Source organism: Bubalus kerabau, chromosome 22 (genome assembly GCF_029407905.1).
Source record: "Bubalus kerabau isolate K-KA32 ecotype Philippines breed swamp buffalo chromosome 22, PCC_UOA_SB_1v2, whole genome shotgun sequence".
Lineage (NCBI taxonomy): Eukaryota > Metazoa > Chordata > Mammalia > Artiodactyla > Bovidae > Bubalus > Bubalus kerabau.
Genome location: NC_073645.1, coordinates 26,586,534 through 26,602,360, shown reverse-complemented (window position 1 = coordinate 26,602,360; position 15,827 = coordinate 26,586,534). Strand labels below are relative to the sequence as shown.

The following is a 15,827-nucleotide window of genomic DNA, read 5'->3' as shown; positions in this document are numbered from 1 at the left end:
CAAAGTCCACCAAGGGTCCCCTATCTCCAGAATGTGTTACCTGCAATAGGGACTTGGCAGATATGATTCTGCTGAAAAGCTTGAGATGAAGAGACGATCCTAGATTAGCCAGGTGGGAGGTTCCTGCTGCTGCTGCTGCTAAGTCGCTTCAGTCGTGTCCAACTCTGTGCGACCCCATAGACGGCAGCCCACCAGGCTCCGCCGTCCCTGGGATTCTCCAGGCAAGAACACCGGAGTGGGTTGCCATTTCCTTCTCCAATGCATGAAACTGAAAAGTGAAAGTGAAGTCACTCAGTCATCTCCGACTCTTAGCCACCCCATGGACTGCAGCCTACCAGGCTCCTCTGTCCATGGGATTTTCCAGGAAAGAGTACTGGAGTGGGGTGCCATTGCGTTCTCCAACCTTCCTCAAATCCCAGTGCATCATGACATTGGTCACCTTGGTACATGACACTGGGGCAAACCAAGGGAATTTGGAGATACCTTTTGAGAGCCTGTTGGGAAAAAGGCAATTATATTACTATCTTCTTGATCTAATATAATTATGAGAATAAGAAGGAAGATGTAAAACAAAGCATTAGAAAAGATATTAAATATTGAATTGATACAAAACATTAAAATGGAATCTCCCAGACTTCTTAAAATGAGAAATTTGAGCTTTCTTCAGTGAGCACAGCTTTTTAACGTTGGACTTCTTGCATGAAATGACCACAGGCAATTCTCATTCAAGGGTCTTTTACAAATTTTTCTAATTTTATTTTTTAAGGGTCTTTCTTAAAATTAACAGATAACATTATATTAGTTTCAGGTGTAAAACATAATAATTAGTTATTTGTATATTGTTAAATGTTCCCCACAATAAGTCTAGTTGGCATCCATCACCGTGCATGGTTAAAAAAATTCTTTTTATGATGAGAACTTTTGAGATCTACTCTCATAGCAGCTTTCAAACATACAATACAGTATTATTAACCAAAGTCACCATGGCTCCTGGTCCCGTTACTTCATGGCAAATACATGGGGAAACAGTAGAAACAGTGACAGATTTTATTTTGGGGGCTCCAAAATCACTGCTGATGGTGACTACAGACATGAAATTAAAAGATACTTGCTCCTTGGAATAAAAGCTATGACCAACTTAGACAGCATATTAAAAAGGAGAGACATTACTTTGCCCACAAAGATCTGTCTAGTCAAAGCTGTGATTTTTTCATAGTCATGTATGGATGTCAGAATTGGACTATAAAGAAGGTTGAAGGCCAAAGAATTGATGCTTTTGAACTGTGGTGTTGGAGAAGACTCTTTAGAGTCCCTTGAACTGCAAGAAGATCAAGCCAGTCAAACCTAAACGAAATCAGTCCTGAATATTCATTGGAAGGACTGATGCTGAAGCTGAAGCTCCAATACTTTGGCCACCTAATGCGAAGAGCTGACACATTGGAAAAGACCCTGATGCTGGGAAAGATTGAAGGCAAGTGGAGAAGGGGATGACAGAAGATGAGATGGTTGGATGGCATCACCAGCTCAATGGACATGAGTTTGAGCAAGCTCCGGGAGTTGGTGATGGACAGGGAAGCCTGGCGTGCTGCAGTCCTTGAGGTCGCACAGAGTTGGACACGACTGAGTGACTAAACAACAACAAAGGGGATGATAAACTTAAAACCAATTTTTACAGTCATATAAACATCTACAATGGCTTGAATGGTATGTAAAGACTCTAACATTCATTGACTTTCAATAACTGTAATTACAATTCTAGTGATCATAAGAATAATGGATTTAGAATCCAATCAAGCTGTTTTAACCCAAGTATTTTAAAATCACACTGAAGTTAGGATTTGCAGAGAGTGTATATGTGTTTAGAGCGGCACCTGAAGTCAACTTGGGCACCATGAAGAGGGTACATCAGCTACAAATAGAGACCCATGTCCACCACAGATGGAAGGCAGAGATTCCAGGCAGCCTCTTGGAGCCACACTCCTGCTGGGCTCCCAGCCTCCTGGGTCACCTCACCCCACATTCCACACGGGGGGCTGTGTGCCAGGCTCTGCCTGCCGCCCAGACCTTTTGTCAGCTGTCTGCATTGATGCACAGTAGATGCACAAGGGTGGACACCCCCTTTGCTGGGTCTCTCTCACCTGCTGTCCACCAGTGCCCCTCCTCAGCATCCTCTAACAGGGTCCTCCAGTGGCCACCAGCCTGAGTGCTCCAGTTATCCAAGGCCCAGCTTGAGGGCTGATGGGAGCAATATCCTTCCCCACCTGTATCCTACTTGTGACATGCTAGCATTGAGAAGAAAGCCAAAAAAATAAAAAATGCTTCCCTGCCCCCTCCCTCACCTCCCTACTCCCACCTGGCCTGGGTTCAAATCCCCCTTTTCCACCCACAAGTTGTGTAGCCTTTAGCTGGTGTCGGGGAGAAAGAAACCTGTCCTCTACACTTCTGGTTCTTCTGACTGGTTTAAGAATTAAATTGAAACAAGACAAATTAACAGGAGAAAATCAAATTTAATTTCATATGTATGGGAATCTCACATATATGAGAGATTCAGAGACAGAAAGATAAAATGAGGTACTTAACAACCATCCTGAGCTAAGGAATGGGGTAGGAGCCTGGAGGCTTCCTAGGACAGGATAGTCATGCACAGGACAATAAGTGTTACAAAACCAGGTCTGTTTGCCCAACACACAGCAAACCAAACACTGAGATGACAAGATCTGTAGCAGAGGAAGAGTTTTTCCCACAGGGAAGACAATTGAGGTGGGAGAACAAGCCTCAGATCTCTGTCCCCCAAGGCAAGGGGGTTGGGATATTTATGGAATAAGCCGGTGGTCTTGGCATGGGGAAAGGTGATTGGAGGCAAGGGAAACGTGAGGTAACTGGTGTCCTACAGAGGGGTACCTGGTTACATGCTTCTGAATACTCAAAACTGTAGGCACTTAGCAGGACCTGAGGGTAGTTTTCCAGTCTCTGATGGAGAAGGCAATGGCAACCCACTTCAGTACTCTTGCCTGGAAAATCCCATGAATGGAGGAGCCTGGTAGGCTACAGTCCATGGGGTCATGAAGAGTCAGACACGACTGAGCGACTTCACTTTCACTTTTCACTTTCATGCATTGGAGAAGGAAATGGCAACCCACTCCAGTGTTCTTGCCTGGAGAATCCCAGGGACGGGGGAGCCTGGTGGGCTGCCGTCTATGGGGTCGCACAGAGTCGGACATGACTGAAGCGACTTAGCAGCAGCAGCAGCAGATGTCAAAAATCCTTCATTAAACACCTGTGTGCAGGCCCAGTTTTCGGGTTGGTGGTCCCAGCCAGCCTTAGCTGGCTTGCCTTGGAAAGAGCTGACTCCAAGTTTCCATAAGTCAGTTGGGTTATGTGACACTAAGATATGCAATTAAAGAGGAAAAAAGGGGGTGCTTCCCTAGTGGCTCAGTGGTGAAGAATCCGCTTGCCGCTGTAGGAGACAAGGGTTCAATCCTTGATCCGGCAAGATCCCACATGCCAAGGATCAGCTAAGCCTGTGATCCAGAGCTGGAGAGCCACACTTACTGAGCCCACGTGCCACAGCTACTGAGGCCCACATCCCTAGAGCCCGTGCTCCACAACAAGAGACGCTATGGCAATGGGAAGCCTGAGCATTGCAACTAGAGAATAGCCCCTGTTAGTGACAACTAGAGAAAGCCTGTGCAGCAACGAAGACCCAGCACAGCCAAAAATAAATAAATAAATAATAGTTTTTTTTAAAGAGGGAAAAAAGTAACTAAGGAAGCTTAATAAGCGAAGGCAGTTTATAAGCAGAGGGGTTTTTACAGGCTCTTCCCCTGTCTGTTGCTCTGAAAGACAAGCTCAAGAATTCCTGTTCACCACCAGAATCCACCTGCAATACTGGAGACCCCAGTTCAATTCCTGGGTCAGAAAGACCCCTGGAGAAGGGACAGGCAACCCACTCTAGTATTCTTGGGCCTCCCTGGTGGCTCAGACAGTAAAGAATCCTGCTGCAATGAGGGAGACCTGGGTGCGATCCCTGGGTTGGGAAGATCCACTGGAGAAGGGCATGGCAGCCCACTCCAGTATTCTAGCCTGGAGAATCCCCTTGGACAGAGGAGCCTGGCAGGCTCCATGGAGTCTCAAAGAGTCAGACTGAGTGACTAATCACAGCATTAGCTTCTGTAAAGTCTGTGGGGTTATGATTTCATAAGAAGATGTGCAGATGTTCGGTGACCAGAGATTTGCCCTGACATATCAGGAAAAAAATTTCTCTGGGAAAAGTTCTCAGTTTAAGTTCTGCAAGTTAGTTAAGGGAGGGGCAGTAGTTTCTCTGGATCCCACAGGGTCTCCACTGCCATTAGTTCAAAATAACCTGTATGCCAAAAATAGTGTAACCAGGAAATGGTTAATTTTGAATTCATGCTGGATCTACTTCTGTGACTTTAACCCTCATCTTGCCACTTTTGTTGTTCAGTTCAGTTCAGTCGCTTAGTCGTCTCTGACTCTTTGCGACCCCATAGACTGCAGCACGCCAGGCCTCCCTGTCCAAAACACCAATTCCTGGAGCTTACTCAAACTCACGTCTGTTGAGTCAGTGATGCCATCCAATCATCTCATCCTCTGTCGTCCCCTTCTCCTGCCTTCAATCTTTCCCAGCATCAGGGTCTTTTCCAATCAGTCAGTTCTTCACACCAGGTGGCCAAAGTACTGGAATTTCAGCTTCAACATCAGTCCTTCCAATGAATATTTAGGACTGATTTCCTTTAGGATGGCCTGGTAGGATCTCCTTGCAATCCAAGGGACTCTCAAGGCTTTTGTTATTGGAGGCATACATAGTGGCCTCCTTCGGGGAAATACCCTGAGCCAGCCTACCTGTGAAGGACTGTAAGGAAGTGAAACTAACACATCCTCCTACCTGAGGCGTGCTGTTCTAGCGGACATCTGCAAGGATCTAATAGTCTTTTTACTTTGTTCCCCCCCCTCCATCTTTGATCCATAAAAGAACCCGGCATCCAGGCTCCGACAAGGTGATTATTTTGAGGTGCTAGCCTGCAGTCTACTCCATCAGCTGGCTATCAGGTAAAGTCCTTCCCTTGTCTTAACACTGAAGCCCTCGTGGCACAGTGGTAAAGAATCTGCCTGCAATGCAGGAGACCTGGGTTAGATCCCTGGGTTGGGAAGATCCCCTGGAGAAGGAAATGGCAACCCAGTCCAGTATTCTTGCCTGGAGGATCCCATGGACAAAGAAGCCTGGAAGGAAATGGTAACCCACCCCAGTATTCTTGCCTGGAGGATCCCATGGACAAAGAAGCCTGGAAGGAAATGGCAACCCAGTCCAGTATTCTTGCCTGGAGAAGCCCATGGACAGAAAAGCCTGGCAGGCTACAGTCCATGGGGTGGCAAAGAGTTGGACACAACTGAGCTACTAACATTTACTCACTTGTCTTGACATCTCATCTGGGATTTATTGGCCTATTGTGCGGCAGCGAGCAGAGTGGGCTTGGACTCGGTAACAGTAGCACATCTTGAGGAGGTCTGTCCTGAACCTACAGTCATGACTTGACCTCCCTGAGCCCGAGTGCCACCCTCTGTGGCATGGGGACGATAGCAGCTCCCCTGGGACGTTGTATGAGGATCCCATGAGGTGACGTGTGTGGAGTGCTGGCATAGGGCCTATCCAGCGGAAGTGCCAGTCAGTGCCAGTCCTCGTGGGTCACATGGAGATACACAGACACAAGAGGAAGAGGCTGGTACCAAGTTTGACTGCTCCCTGCTTGAAGGCCAATACTTGAGGGACAAGGATTGGTGGAAAAGGAAAAGTTGGCCTCCTGCTTTATTCAGGAGGCCAGCAATCTTGGAAGGTGGTGGACTAATATCCTAAGACCATCTCCAAGTTGCTGGTCAGAGGACAAAGTTTTAGGCTGTATGAGGTCGGGGCTGCCTGGTGTGTGATTAGCTCGGGCACGGTTCTCAGATCAGTAGGCCTCAATGTGAAGTTTCAAGCGTCACTAATCTTCTGGTTTCAGCTGGTCTGTGGTCTGAGTGCCTGTGGTCAACAGTTTTTATCTGGTGGGGGTCTGCTTCCTCTTAAAGCAACTTAGGAATGTAGGTCAGACCTTTATCTACATTTTTCAGGGAACTGGGAGTTCAGTGACTGCTTAGTGGCTGGTCTGTTCTCTAAATTGTTACCAGCTATTCTTTGTTTCTACATCTCCATTTGGTTTTAGAAAAGGCAGAGGAACCAGAGACCAAATTGCCAGCATCTGCTGGATCATGGAAAAAGCAAGAGAGTTCCAGAAAAACATCTATTTCTGCTTTATTGACTATGCCAAAGCCTTTGACTGTGTGGATCACAATAAACTGTGGAATATTCTGAAAGAGATGGGGATACCAGACCACCTGACCTGCCTCTTGAGAAATCGGTATGCAGGTCAGGAAGCAACAGTTAGAACCTGATATAGAACAACAGACTGGTTCCAAATAGGAAAAGGAGTATGTCAAGGCTATATATTGTCACCCTGCTTATTTAACTTATATGGAGAGTACATCATGAGAAATTCTGGACTGGATGAAGGACAAGCTGGAATCAAGATTGCCAGGAAAAATATCAATAACCTCAGATATGCAGATGACACCATCCTTATGGCAGAAAGTGAAGAACTAAAGAGCCTCTTGATGAAAGTCAAAGAGGAGAGTGAAAAAGTTGGCTTAAAGCTCAACATTCAGAAAACTAAGATCATGGCATCCAGTCCCATCACTTCATAGGAAATAGATGGGGAAACAGTGGCAGACTTTATTTTGGGGGGCTCCAAAAATCACTACAGATGGTGACTGTAGCCATGAAATTAAAAGATGCTTACTCCTTGGCAGGAAAGTTATGACCAAGCTAGACAGCATATTAAAAAGCAGAGACATTACTTTTGCCAACAAAAGTCTGTCTAGTCAAAGGTATGGTTTTTCCAGTAGTCATGTATGGATGTGAGAGTTGGACTATAAAGAAAGTGCCAAAGAATTGATGCTTTTGAACTGTGGTGTTGGAGAAGACTCTTCAGAGTCCCTTGGACTGCAAGGAGATCCAACCAGTCAATCCTAAAGGAGATCAGTCCTGAGTGTTTATTGGACGGACTGATTTTGAAGCTGAAATTCCAATACTTTGGCTACATGATGTGAAGAGCTGACTCGTTTGAAAAGACCCTGATGCTGGGAAAGATTGAAGGCAGGAGGAGAAGGGGATGACAGAGGATGAAATGGTTGGATGGCATCACTGACTCAACCGACATGAGTTTGGGTAAATTCTGGGAGTTGGTGATGGACAGGGAGGCCTGGTGTGCTGCAGTCCATAGGGTCGCAGAGTCAGACACAACTGAGCAACTGAACTGAACTGAACTCTCCATTTATAATAACAATGAACTCCTGAGTCAGCCATCTGAGACTCAGGGGAGGCCTGGGAGACTAAAGCTTTGCTACAAATGAGAGGTAGGTGGACATGGTGGAGTTGGGGTGGGAGGTGGTGCTGTCTCAGAAAGACCCATAGAGTTTTGCATGGTCATAGTTACATACACACTGTAGACGCACAGACATTGAGGCCCATATCCACAGAAATTTCACACATGGACACATGACACACAGGGACACACAGATCTGAGGGTCCCAGGGAGCTGCCCTGTCCAGTCTCTTGCTTTACTTCAGTCCCAGCCCTCCTCCGGTCCTGCCCCCACAGCCCCCCATCTCGCTCCAGACAGGAGCCATCTAGTTGGAGCTGGATCTAACCCACTCTTCTGGGAGAGCTGGTGGCATCAAAGGGAGCCCTCTAAGCCCCTTCCACTTTGCTGTGCTGATGGTGGAGCCTTGGCTTGGTTCCCATGGACACTCTGGGTTCCTCAGCCCCAGGCATGAAACCCAATCACCCATTCCGTTATCTTTTGACCTGGTGAAGTAGAGGTAGGAGGGAGAGCCAGGAAAGGATTTTTCATCCATAATCCACAAACACACAGACACAACCACCGAGACACAAGGAGACAGGACATAAAAACACCTGCATTATGCTTACCGGCCACAGCTCTTTCTGCCTTGCAGAAAGGGCCCTAGCAACCTCTCAGATCCAAATCCTCTGATTCCAAATTCAGGGCTCCCTATTTTATTCCTTTAGCACTATCTCCACCACCATCACCATCCATCCCCACCATGACCACTGTCACCACCATCAGCACAATATTACCACCATCACAACCAGCAACAACAGCATAGCCATCAGGACCATCACCATCATGACTGGCATCACCTCCACCATCAGCACCATCACCATCATGACTGGCATCACCTCCACCATCAGCACCATCACCATCATGACTGGCATCACCTCCACCATCAGCACCATCACCATCATGACTGGCATCACCTCCACCATCAGCACCATCACCATCATGATGGGCACACCTCCACCATCAGCACCATCACCATCATAACGGGCATCCCACCACCATCAGCACCATCACCATCATGACTGGCATCACCTCCACCATCAGCACCATCACCATCATGACTGGCATCACCTCCACCATCAGCACCATCACCATCATGACTGGCATCACCTCCACCATCAGCACCATCACCATCATGACTGGCATCCCACCACCATCAGCACCATCACCATCATGACTGGCACACCTCCACCATCAGCACCATCACCATCATGACGGGCACACCACCACCATCAGCACCATCACCATCATGACTGGCATCCCCTCCACCATCAGCACCATCACCATCATGACGGGCACACCTCCACCATCAGCACCATCACCATCATAACGGGCATCCCACCACCATCAGCACCATCACCATCATGACTGGCATCACCACCACCATCAGCACCATCACCATCATGACTGGCATCACCACCACCATCAGCACCATCACCATCATGACTGGCACACCTCCACCATCAGCACCATCACCATCATGACGGGCACACCTCCACCATTATCACACCTATTACAGGGCCACCACCACTGCCCTCACTACAGCATCATACCATTGTCTGCACTAGTGGACGAGTTGGATCCTGACACAACATGGATGAAAGACCCAATGGGAAGGGCAGAAGGAGGGTGACACGCTTCCTAGGAGCCCAGGGGTCAAGGCCCGGGAGCTCAGGCCTCTGCAGCAGTCCTGGGTTCTCGCAAACTTCAACCCTGCCCAAGGCCCTGTCTTCCCAGCTGAGTTGGAGCCTCCATCCCCACCCTTCTCCAGCAGCCAGAGAACTGGTCCCAGTCAGGTGTGGTCCTCGTGGTTTCCCAGTGGCGGAGCCAGTTGTGGAGAGAGAGAGAAACCCAGGAGGGGTGGAGCAGGGGAGGGCAGACTGCTGCACCCACGGGATTGGTCAAGCTGCACCCTCCCGGCCAGCACCTGACTTAGAAGGTTCAAAGAGACAGCGGCCCCAGCCTCCGCCTGGAGCTCTGCCTGTCTCAGCCCTGAGGTGGGCACCCGCTGGGCAGAGTGGGCCTCAGGGGCCATCCTGAGGCTGCGGTGAGGCGGGAGGAGGCCAGCAGGCCCCGTGGGGGCACCATGGACAAGTTCCGGATGATCTTCCAGTTCCTGCAGTCCAACCAGGAGTCCTTCATGAATGGCATCTGTGGTATCATGGCCCTGGCCAGCGCCCAGATGTACTCCGCCTTCGACTTCAACTGCCCCTGCCTGCCGGGCTACAACGCTGCCTACAGTGCCGGCATCCTGCTGGCGCCGCCCCTGGTGCTCTTCCTGCTCGGCCTGGTCATGAACAACAACGTGTCCATGCTGGCCGAAGAGTGGAAGCGGCCGCCGGGCCGCCGGGCCAAGGACCCCGCCGTGCTGCGCTACATGTTCTGCTCCATGGCCCAGCGCGCCCTCATCGCGCCCGTCGTCTGGGTGGCCGTCACGCTGCTCGACGGCAAATGCTTCCTCTGCGCATTCTGCACGGCGGTGCCCGTGAGCCTGCTGGGCAATGGCAGCCTGGTGCCCGGCCTGCCCCCACCCGAGCTTGCCCGCCTGCTGGCCCGGGTGCCCTGCCCTGAGATCTACGAGGGCGACTGGCTGCTGGCCCGCGAGGTGGCCGTGCGTTACCTGCGCTGCATCTCGCAGGTGAGGGGCCGGATGGCCTTGGGCTGGGGCTCCCCTCACAGGTCGGGTCCTCGGAAAGTATTCCTTCCCCGCTCTTGAAGTGGAGCTTCCCCAGGGCGTGCTTATGTTTCCCCAATAGATGGGGGACCCCCCAGCCAGGGCTGGGTCTGACCACTCAGACGCAGCTCCTTGGTGGCGGGGCATATTTTCCCTAAGTGGGCCAGGGCTTCTAAAGGCAGAGGCAGGTGTCCTTCCTCAGGTCAGTGCCACCCGGGGAAAGAGGCCTGTGCCCTGTCCCGAGTTTCCCCTGAGTGGACCCAACCGCTCAGTCAGCCCCTTGTCTTCCTTCCTGAGCTCCAGTTTGGAAACCTGGGGGAATTTGCATCCTTTTCCTCTTCCAGGCCCGGGCAGTGGTGAGGCCGGTGTGTGGCTGGGCCATTTGGGTACATTTCCCTGGCAAATGGCCCCAGCTGGTACTCCCTGCTCAGGGGAAGGAGGCTTGAGTGAGGGTATGGACTGTTGGGATGTGCCCCAAAGGCAGGGCTGGAGGGCCCACTGACAGGAGATTCTGGAGCCCTGCTTCCACGCTCTCTGCCCCTCTGGCCCGCCACTCATCTGAGCCCCTCAGGACTCCTCACCAGTTGTTGTGCATGGGCAGGAAGACTTGGGCAGAGGCCTGCCAGGGAGGGGACAAGGCTACAGAAGCATGCACACTCTGCTGCGATGAGTCCAGACGCCCCGGCTTCCCCTCCAGCCTGAACTCTCCTCTCTGGGGCTTGCGTTGTCACGGGGTGCCCCTGTGACCCTCACACTCCGAGTGCTTTCCTTCTCGCCTGCGCCTCCTCTCGTTTGAGCACTTGTCCATCATCCACTTTATCCTCCATCTGACCTTTAAACAATTACCTCATAGACTAAAAGGGGCCCAGAGGACAGGCTGCCTGGCCTATAGTATGTCATTTGGACTTCAGGGGCTGAATTCAAAGTTTAATTTTAGAATTAGTTGACATCATCTAAAACCTGAAAACTATCACATAAAAATGAGATTTCTAGGTTTACCTGAAACTTTTGGAGATTCAGCCCAGCAGGGCCCACATTTCCTCATCCAGCACACGCTCTGCAGTTTCCCCGCCCCAGGGTGCTCTGCCATAACCACTGACCCCCGCTACTGACAGTGGTCGCCCTGCCTCGCTCACCCTGATTTGGCTGAATGCTTCTCTGTGCAACTGGGGTTGACCCTGAAGTTGAAACTGGGGGAGCAGCCTTCACCACAGTGAGTTACTGGAAAAATAGAACCAGCACCTGAGTGTCCAGTGCTCTTCAGCACAAGTTTGAGCAACTGTCCAATTTGTCTCTGTGACCCCTGAGGGCTCAGCTCGGAGCCCACATGGGAGGCACTGACTGAGAGCTGCGACTGAAAGGCAGACAGCAGCAGGAGCCAGAGGCGAGGTACAGGACTCAGAGGAGGAAGCCTCACTGTGGGAGGTAAAGGAGGGCTTCCTAAAGGAAGAGGCACAGTTAGTGAGGGCTGGTTGGCCAGTAATAGTGACTAACAGTTACTGAGCACTAACTAGGTACCAGGCATTATGCTGTTTATTGCCACTTTTAGTCCTCAGAACAACCCAGTGGGATGGTTATGATCAACAGCCCCATTTTGTAGGTGGGTAAACTGAGGCACAGAGAAGGCAGTCAACTGTTAAGGACAGGCAGACCATGTTTTATTGCACATCACTCTATCAGGCTTCACAGATACTGCGTGTTTCACAAGTTGAAGGTTCCTGGCCACCCTGCATCGAGAAAGTCTGTTGGTGCCGTTTCTCTAACACCTTTTGCTCACGTCTTGTCTCTGGATCACATTTTGCCAACTCTCATAGTATTTTAAACTTTTTCATTATTATATTTGCTATGGTGATCTGTGATCACTGATCTTTGATTTACTACTACTGCTCACTGAAAGCTCAAATAGTGGCTAGCATTTTGCAGCAATAAAGCATTTTTTAATTAAGTTATATACATTATTTTTTATACGTAATGCTATTGCACATGTTATATTAGTGTAAACACAACTTTTATGTGCACTGGGCTCCCAAAAACATGGTGTGACTCACTTTATTGCCGTGTTTGCTTTAATGTAACAGCCTGGAGCAGATCCCACAAATCTCTGGAATATGCCTGTGGTGCAGATGGGCAAACCCAGGCATTCTAGTTCCAAGGTCTGCCCAGCCAAGTCCTGTGTATTGAGAGCCAGGCCTACATACTGGGCATTTTACTCACGCGGTCTCATTTCCATGAGATGGTATATCTGTGCCCATTGTACAGAAGAGAAGTGGAGGCCATGAGGTGCCGGCATTTGCTCTTTGTAGTCAGTGCTCTTTTCCCTAAAGGCCCTGGCACAGACTGTGGTTTGGGGGCTTGGACAGGCTCGGGAGGCCGGAGGGCAGTGCCCGCTGACTCTGTCTTCTCTCGTCTCAGGCCCTGGGCTGGTCCTTCGTGCTGCTGACCACGCTGCTGGCATTTGTCGTGCGCTCTGTGCGGCCCTGCTTCACACAGGCCGCCTTCCTTAAAAGCAAGTACTGGTCCCACTACATCGACATCGAGCGCAAGCTCTTTGATGAGACGTGCACGGAGCACGCCAAGGCCTTCGCCAAGGTCTGTATCCAGCAGTTCTTCGAGGCCATGAACCACGACCTGGAGCTGGGTCACGCCCACGGGGCGCTGGCCGCCGGCCCCACTGGCTCGGCTGCCCCTGCTGCCACAGAAGGGGTGGATGAGGAGAGGGAGAAGCTGCATGGCATCACCGATCAGGGCACCATGAACAGGCTGCTCACGAGCTGGCATGAGTGCAAGCCGCCCCTGCGGCTGGGCCAGGAGGAGCCACTGGTGGGCAATGGCTGGGCTGGGGGTGGGCCCCGGCCTTCACGCAAGGAGGTGGCCACCTACTTCAGCAAAGTGTGAGCCGCGGCCAGGTGAAGAGGTGGAAATGGGATGTGAGCCCACAGCTCCTCAGACCCCCAAACTGGATGAAGAGATGAAGGCTGCAGGTGCTGGTTGTAGGCTGCAGAGCAGACCTGCGTGCCCAGGCACTCACCTGCCCATTTGAGGTGGGAAATTTGGAGTTGGAAGGGGACCTCAGTCCCCCAGCTATGGGACTATCCTGGAAGGTCCTGGAGTTACAGGGCCATGAGCAGTATTAGTCAGAGGGATTCAGAACTGCCTTTGGGGGAGACAAGCTCCCATCTGCCCAGCCCCTCCCAGGCCACGTCACCCCTGGTTCACTATCTCCTCTCAGGCTCTGTGAGCACCTTGCTCCAGCGTTCACTCATCTGTGATTCTTTTTTAAGATCTTAGTTCCCTTATGCTCAAGGCTCAGGGAAGTCCAGCCACCTCATGAAGCAGGAATCCTCTGATTTTGGCTGGTCTCCTGAGTGAGGCTGAACAGACCAAAGTGGGTCATAAGGACCTGACACAGCCCCATCTGATGGAACACGCCTATGGTCACAGGGGATAAGATATCAGAAGCTAGGTCCAGTCGGGAGAAGCCAGGATGTGGCTCCCCACAGAGGTCACTCAACATCATCAAGGCGGACTGCACACTTCCTTAGCACTGGCACGGAAGGCCCCTGTCTTAGTCTGTTTGAATTGTTCTAACAAATACAGCAGACTGGGTAGCTTCTAAATGACAGAGGCCTCTCCCACCATTCTGGAGACTGGAAGTCCAAGATCATGGCACTGCCGTGGTCATGTTCTGATAGAGGCCCTCTTCCTGGTTGGCAGAGCGTGCCAGCTCAGTGTGTCCTGTGGTGGGTGAGACTGGGGGTCTCTGGAGCCTCTTTTTAAATTTTTTATTTATGTATTTATTTGGCTGCACTGGGTCTTAGTTGTGGCATGTGGGATCGAGTCTCCTGACCAGGGATCGAACTCAGGCCCCCTGCATTGGGAACATGAAATCTTAACCACTGCACCACACAGGGAAGTCCCTGGAGCCTCTTTTATAAGGCATGAATCCCATGCCTTGAGCACCTCCCAAAGGTCCCACTCATTAGTCCCATCGCCTTTGGGGGTAAGATTCAACATATGAATTTGAGCAGGGGACATATTCAGACCATAGCACATGCCATGGAGAGGCCTTGGAGATGGCCCTGACACATCCCTCACATCCAGGTCTCAGGTGGAAATCAGACCATCCCCAGAGCATTTAGAAAGGGAAGCTGATGTCTTCCCATGTTCCCAGAGACCACGTCCCCTGGGGAGGGGGTTCTACAGTGCTGAAGGTCTCTGTCCTGAGTTGGGGGTGGGGGTGGAGGAGTGGGAGGGGAGCTACCTAGTGTGGAAATGGCCCAGACTCAAGAGTGAGACAGAACTGGGTCAAATGCTGGCTCTACCACTTACAAACTGTGTCCGTTGGGTCAGTTGCTTCACTTTGCCTCAGTTTCCTCATCTGCACAAGGGAGATAAGGCTCCTACCTCATGGGATTGTGTGAGCATTAAATGGGTGAGGTACGTAAAGTGCATGGCACGTGGTAGGCACTCAGTGCTTGGTGGATAATGTGGGTATTGATTTCCAAATCTGAGGGCTTCTCCTCCTCCTGGACTGAAGGCGGGGACGTAAGGAACTAAAGCTTCCTTTGTCCAGGGGGAAGCAGAGGGCCAAGAAGATGAGCTTCTTGCCCCAAGACATCTTGGAGACCTAAGTCCCATTTATCTAAGAATTCATTTTGATCTTGAGCCTTACAATACTGGGTTAATAATTTTCATTCTTCCTCAGGCATCCTTCCCTCTATTCCCACTTCTGAGACCCAGTCTCTCTCCTTTTAATTATTTGGGAAGAGGGAGAAACCTGGAAGCCTAGGTAGGCTGGAGGCCTCCTCCAAGAGGTGGAACTTACTCTAGGGGGTGATTCAGATGAGTGAAGACCAGGGGTGTGTTAACAGCTAGGAGTGGGCGGTGGAGGTGGGAGGGTTGTTGTCCAGAGGAAAAAAGCCAGCCCAGAGTTATTGGGAAGTACAAATGTGAAGGAGGGTGATCCAGAGATCCAGTGGTTAAGAATCTGCCTTGCAATGCAAGGGACACCAGTTGGATCCCTGGTGCAGGAAGATCCCACGTGCCGCAGGGCAATGTGGGCCACGACTGCTTGAGCCTGCGCTCTAGAGCCCATGAACCACAACTACTGAGCCCATGCGCTGCAACTAGGGAAGCCCACATGCCTAGAGCCTGTGCTCTGCATCAAGAGAAGCCACTGCAATGAAGAAGCCTGAGCACCACAACCAAGAGCAGCCTCCACTTGCTGCAACTAGAGAAAGCCTGTGCACAGCAGCAAAGACCCACCACAGCCAAAATATAAATAAAAATAAATTTTAAAGAAATGTGAAGGAAAGAGTAAAATTTTAGGTCAGGCAAACCTGCATTCAAATACTGGGACTGCAGGACCTGTGGCAAGTTCTTTGACCCACAATCCTCTGACCCACAGAGGATTCAATCCCAGTGGGTCAATCCCTCTGACCCACAGTTGTCTATAAAACGGATGTTAAAGAAGACCTGCTTTTCAGGATTATAGTGAGGTTAAAGGATAACTTCTGAGGAAGCATCTGGAACCGTATTTGGGACATGGTAAGATGTGAAAAAATGAACACTGGTCCTTTTCCCTTCATTCCTGCACGTGAACAAGCCCAGCTGAAGGAGGCCAGCAGGTCACTCAGCAGTTCTAAGGTCACAGAACCCCAAGACTGCAGAGTGGACAGGGG

General features: G+C 50.6%; 1 protein-coding gene across 1 annotated transcript; it reads left to right on the top strand.

Moving 5' to 3' along the window:
* The first annotated feature begins 9,558 nt into the window (after positions 1-9,558).
* CALHM1 (calcium homeostasis modulator 1) lies at positions 9,559-13,041 on the top strand. Its single transcript, XM_055561096.1, has 2 exons — positions 9,559-10,110; positions 12,559-13,041. The coding sequence occupies exons 1-2, from the start codon at positions 9,559-9,561 to the stop codon at positions 13,039-13,041; spliced, it is 1,035 nt and encodes a 344-aa protein (XP_055417071.1).
* Positions 13,042-15,827: the final 2,786 nt, after the last annotated feature.

Bases quoted from the DNA above. Each gene is read 5' to 3' on its own strand.
- CALHM1 (XM_055561096.1), top strand. From the start codon at position 9,559: ATGGACAAGTTCCGGATGATCTTCCAGTTCCTGCAGTCCAACCAGGAG. The intron at 10,111-12,558 runs GTGAGGGGCCGG...CTCTCGTCTCAG, and splicing joins ACCTGCGCTGCATCTCGCAG to GCCCTGGGCTGGTCCTTCGT.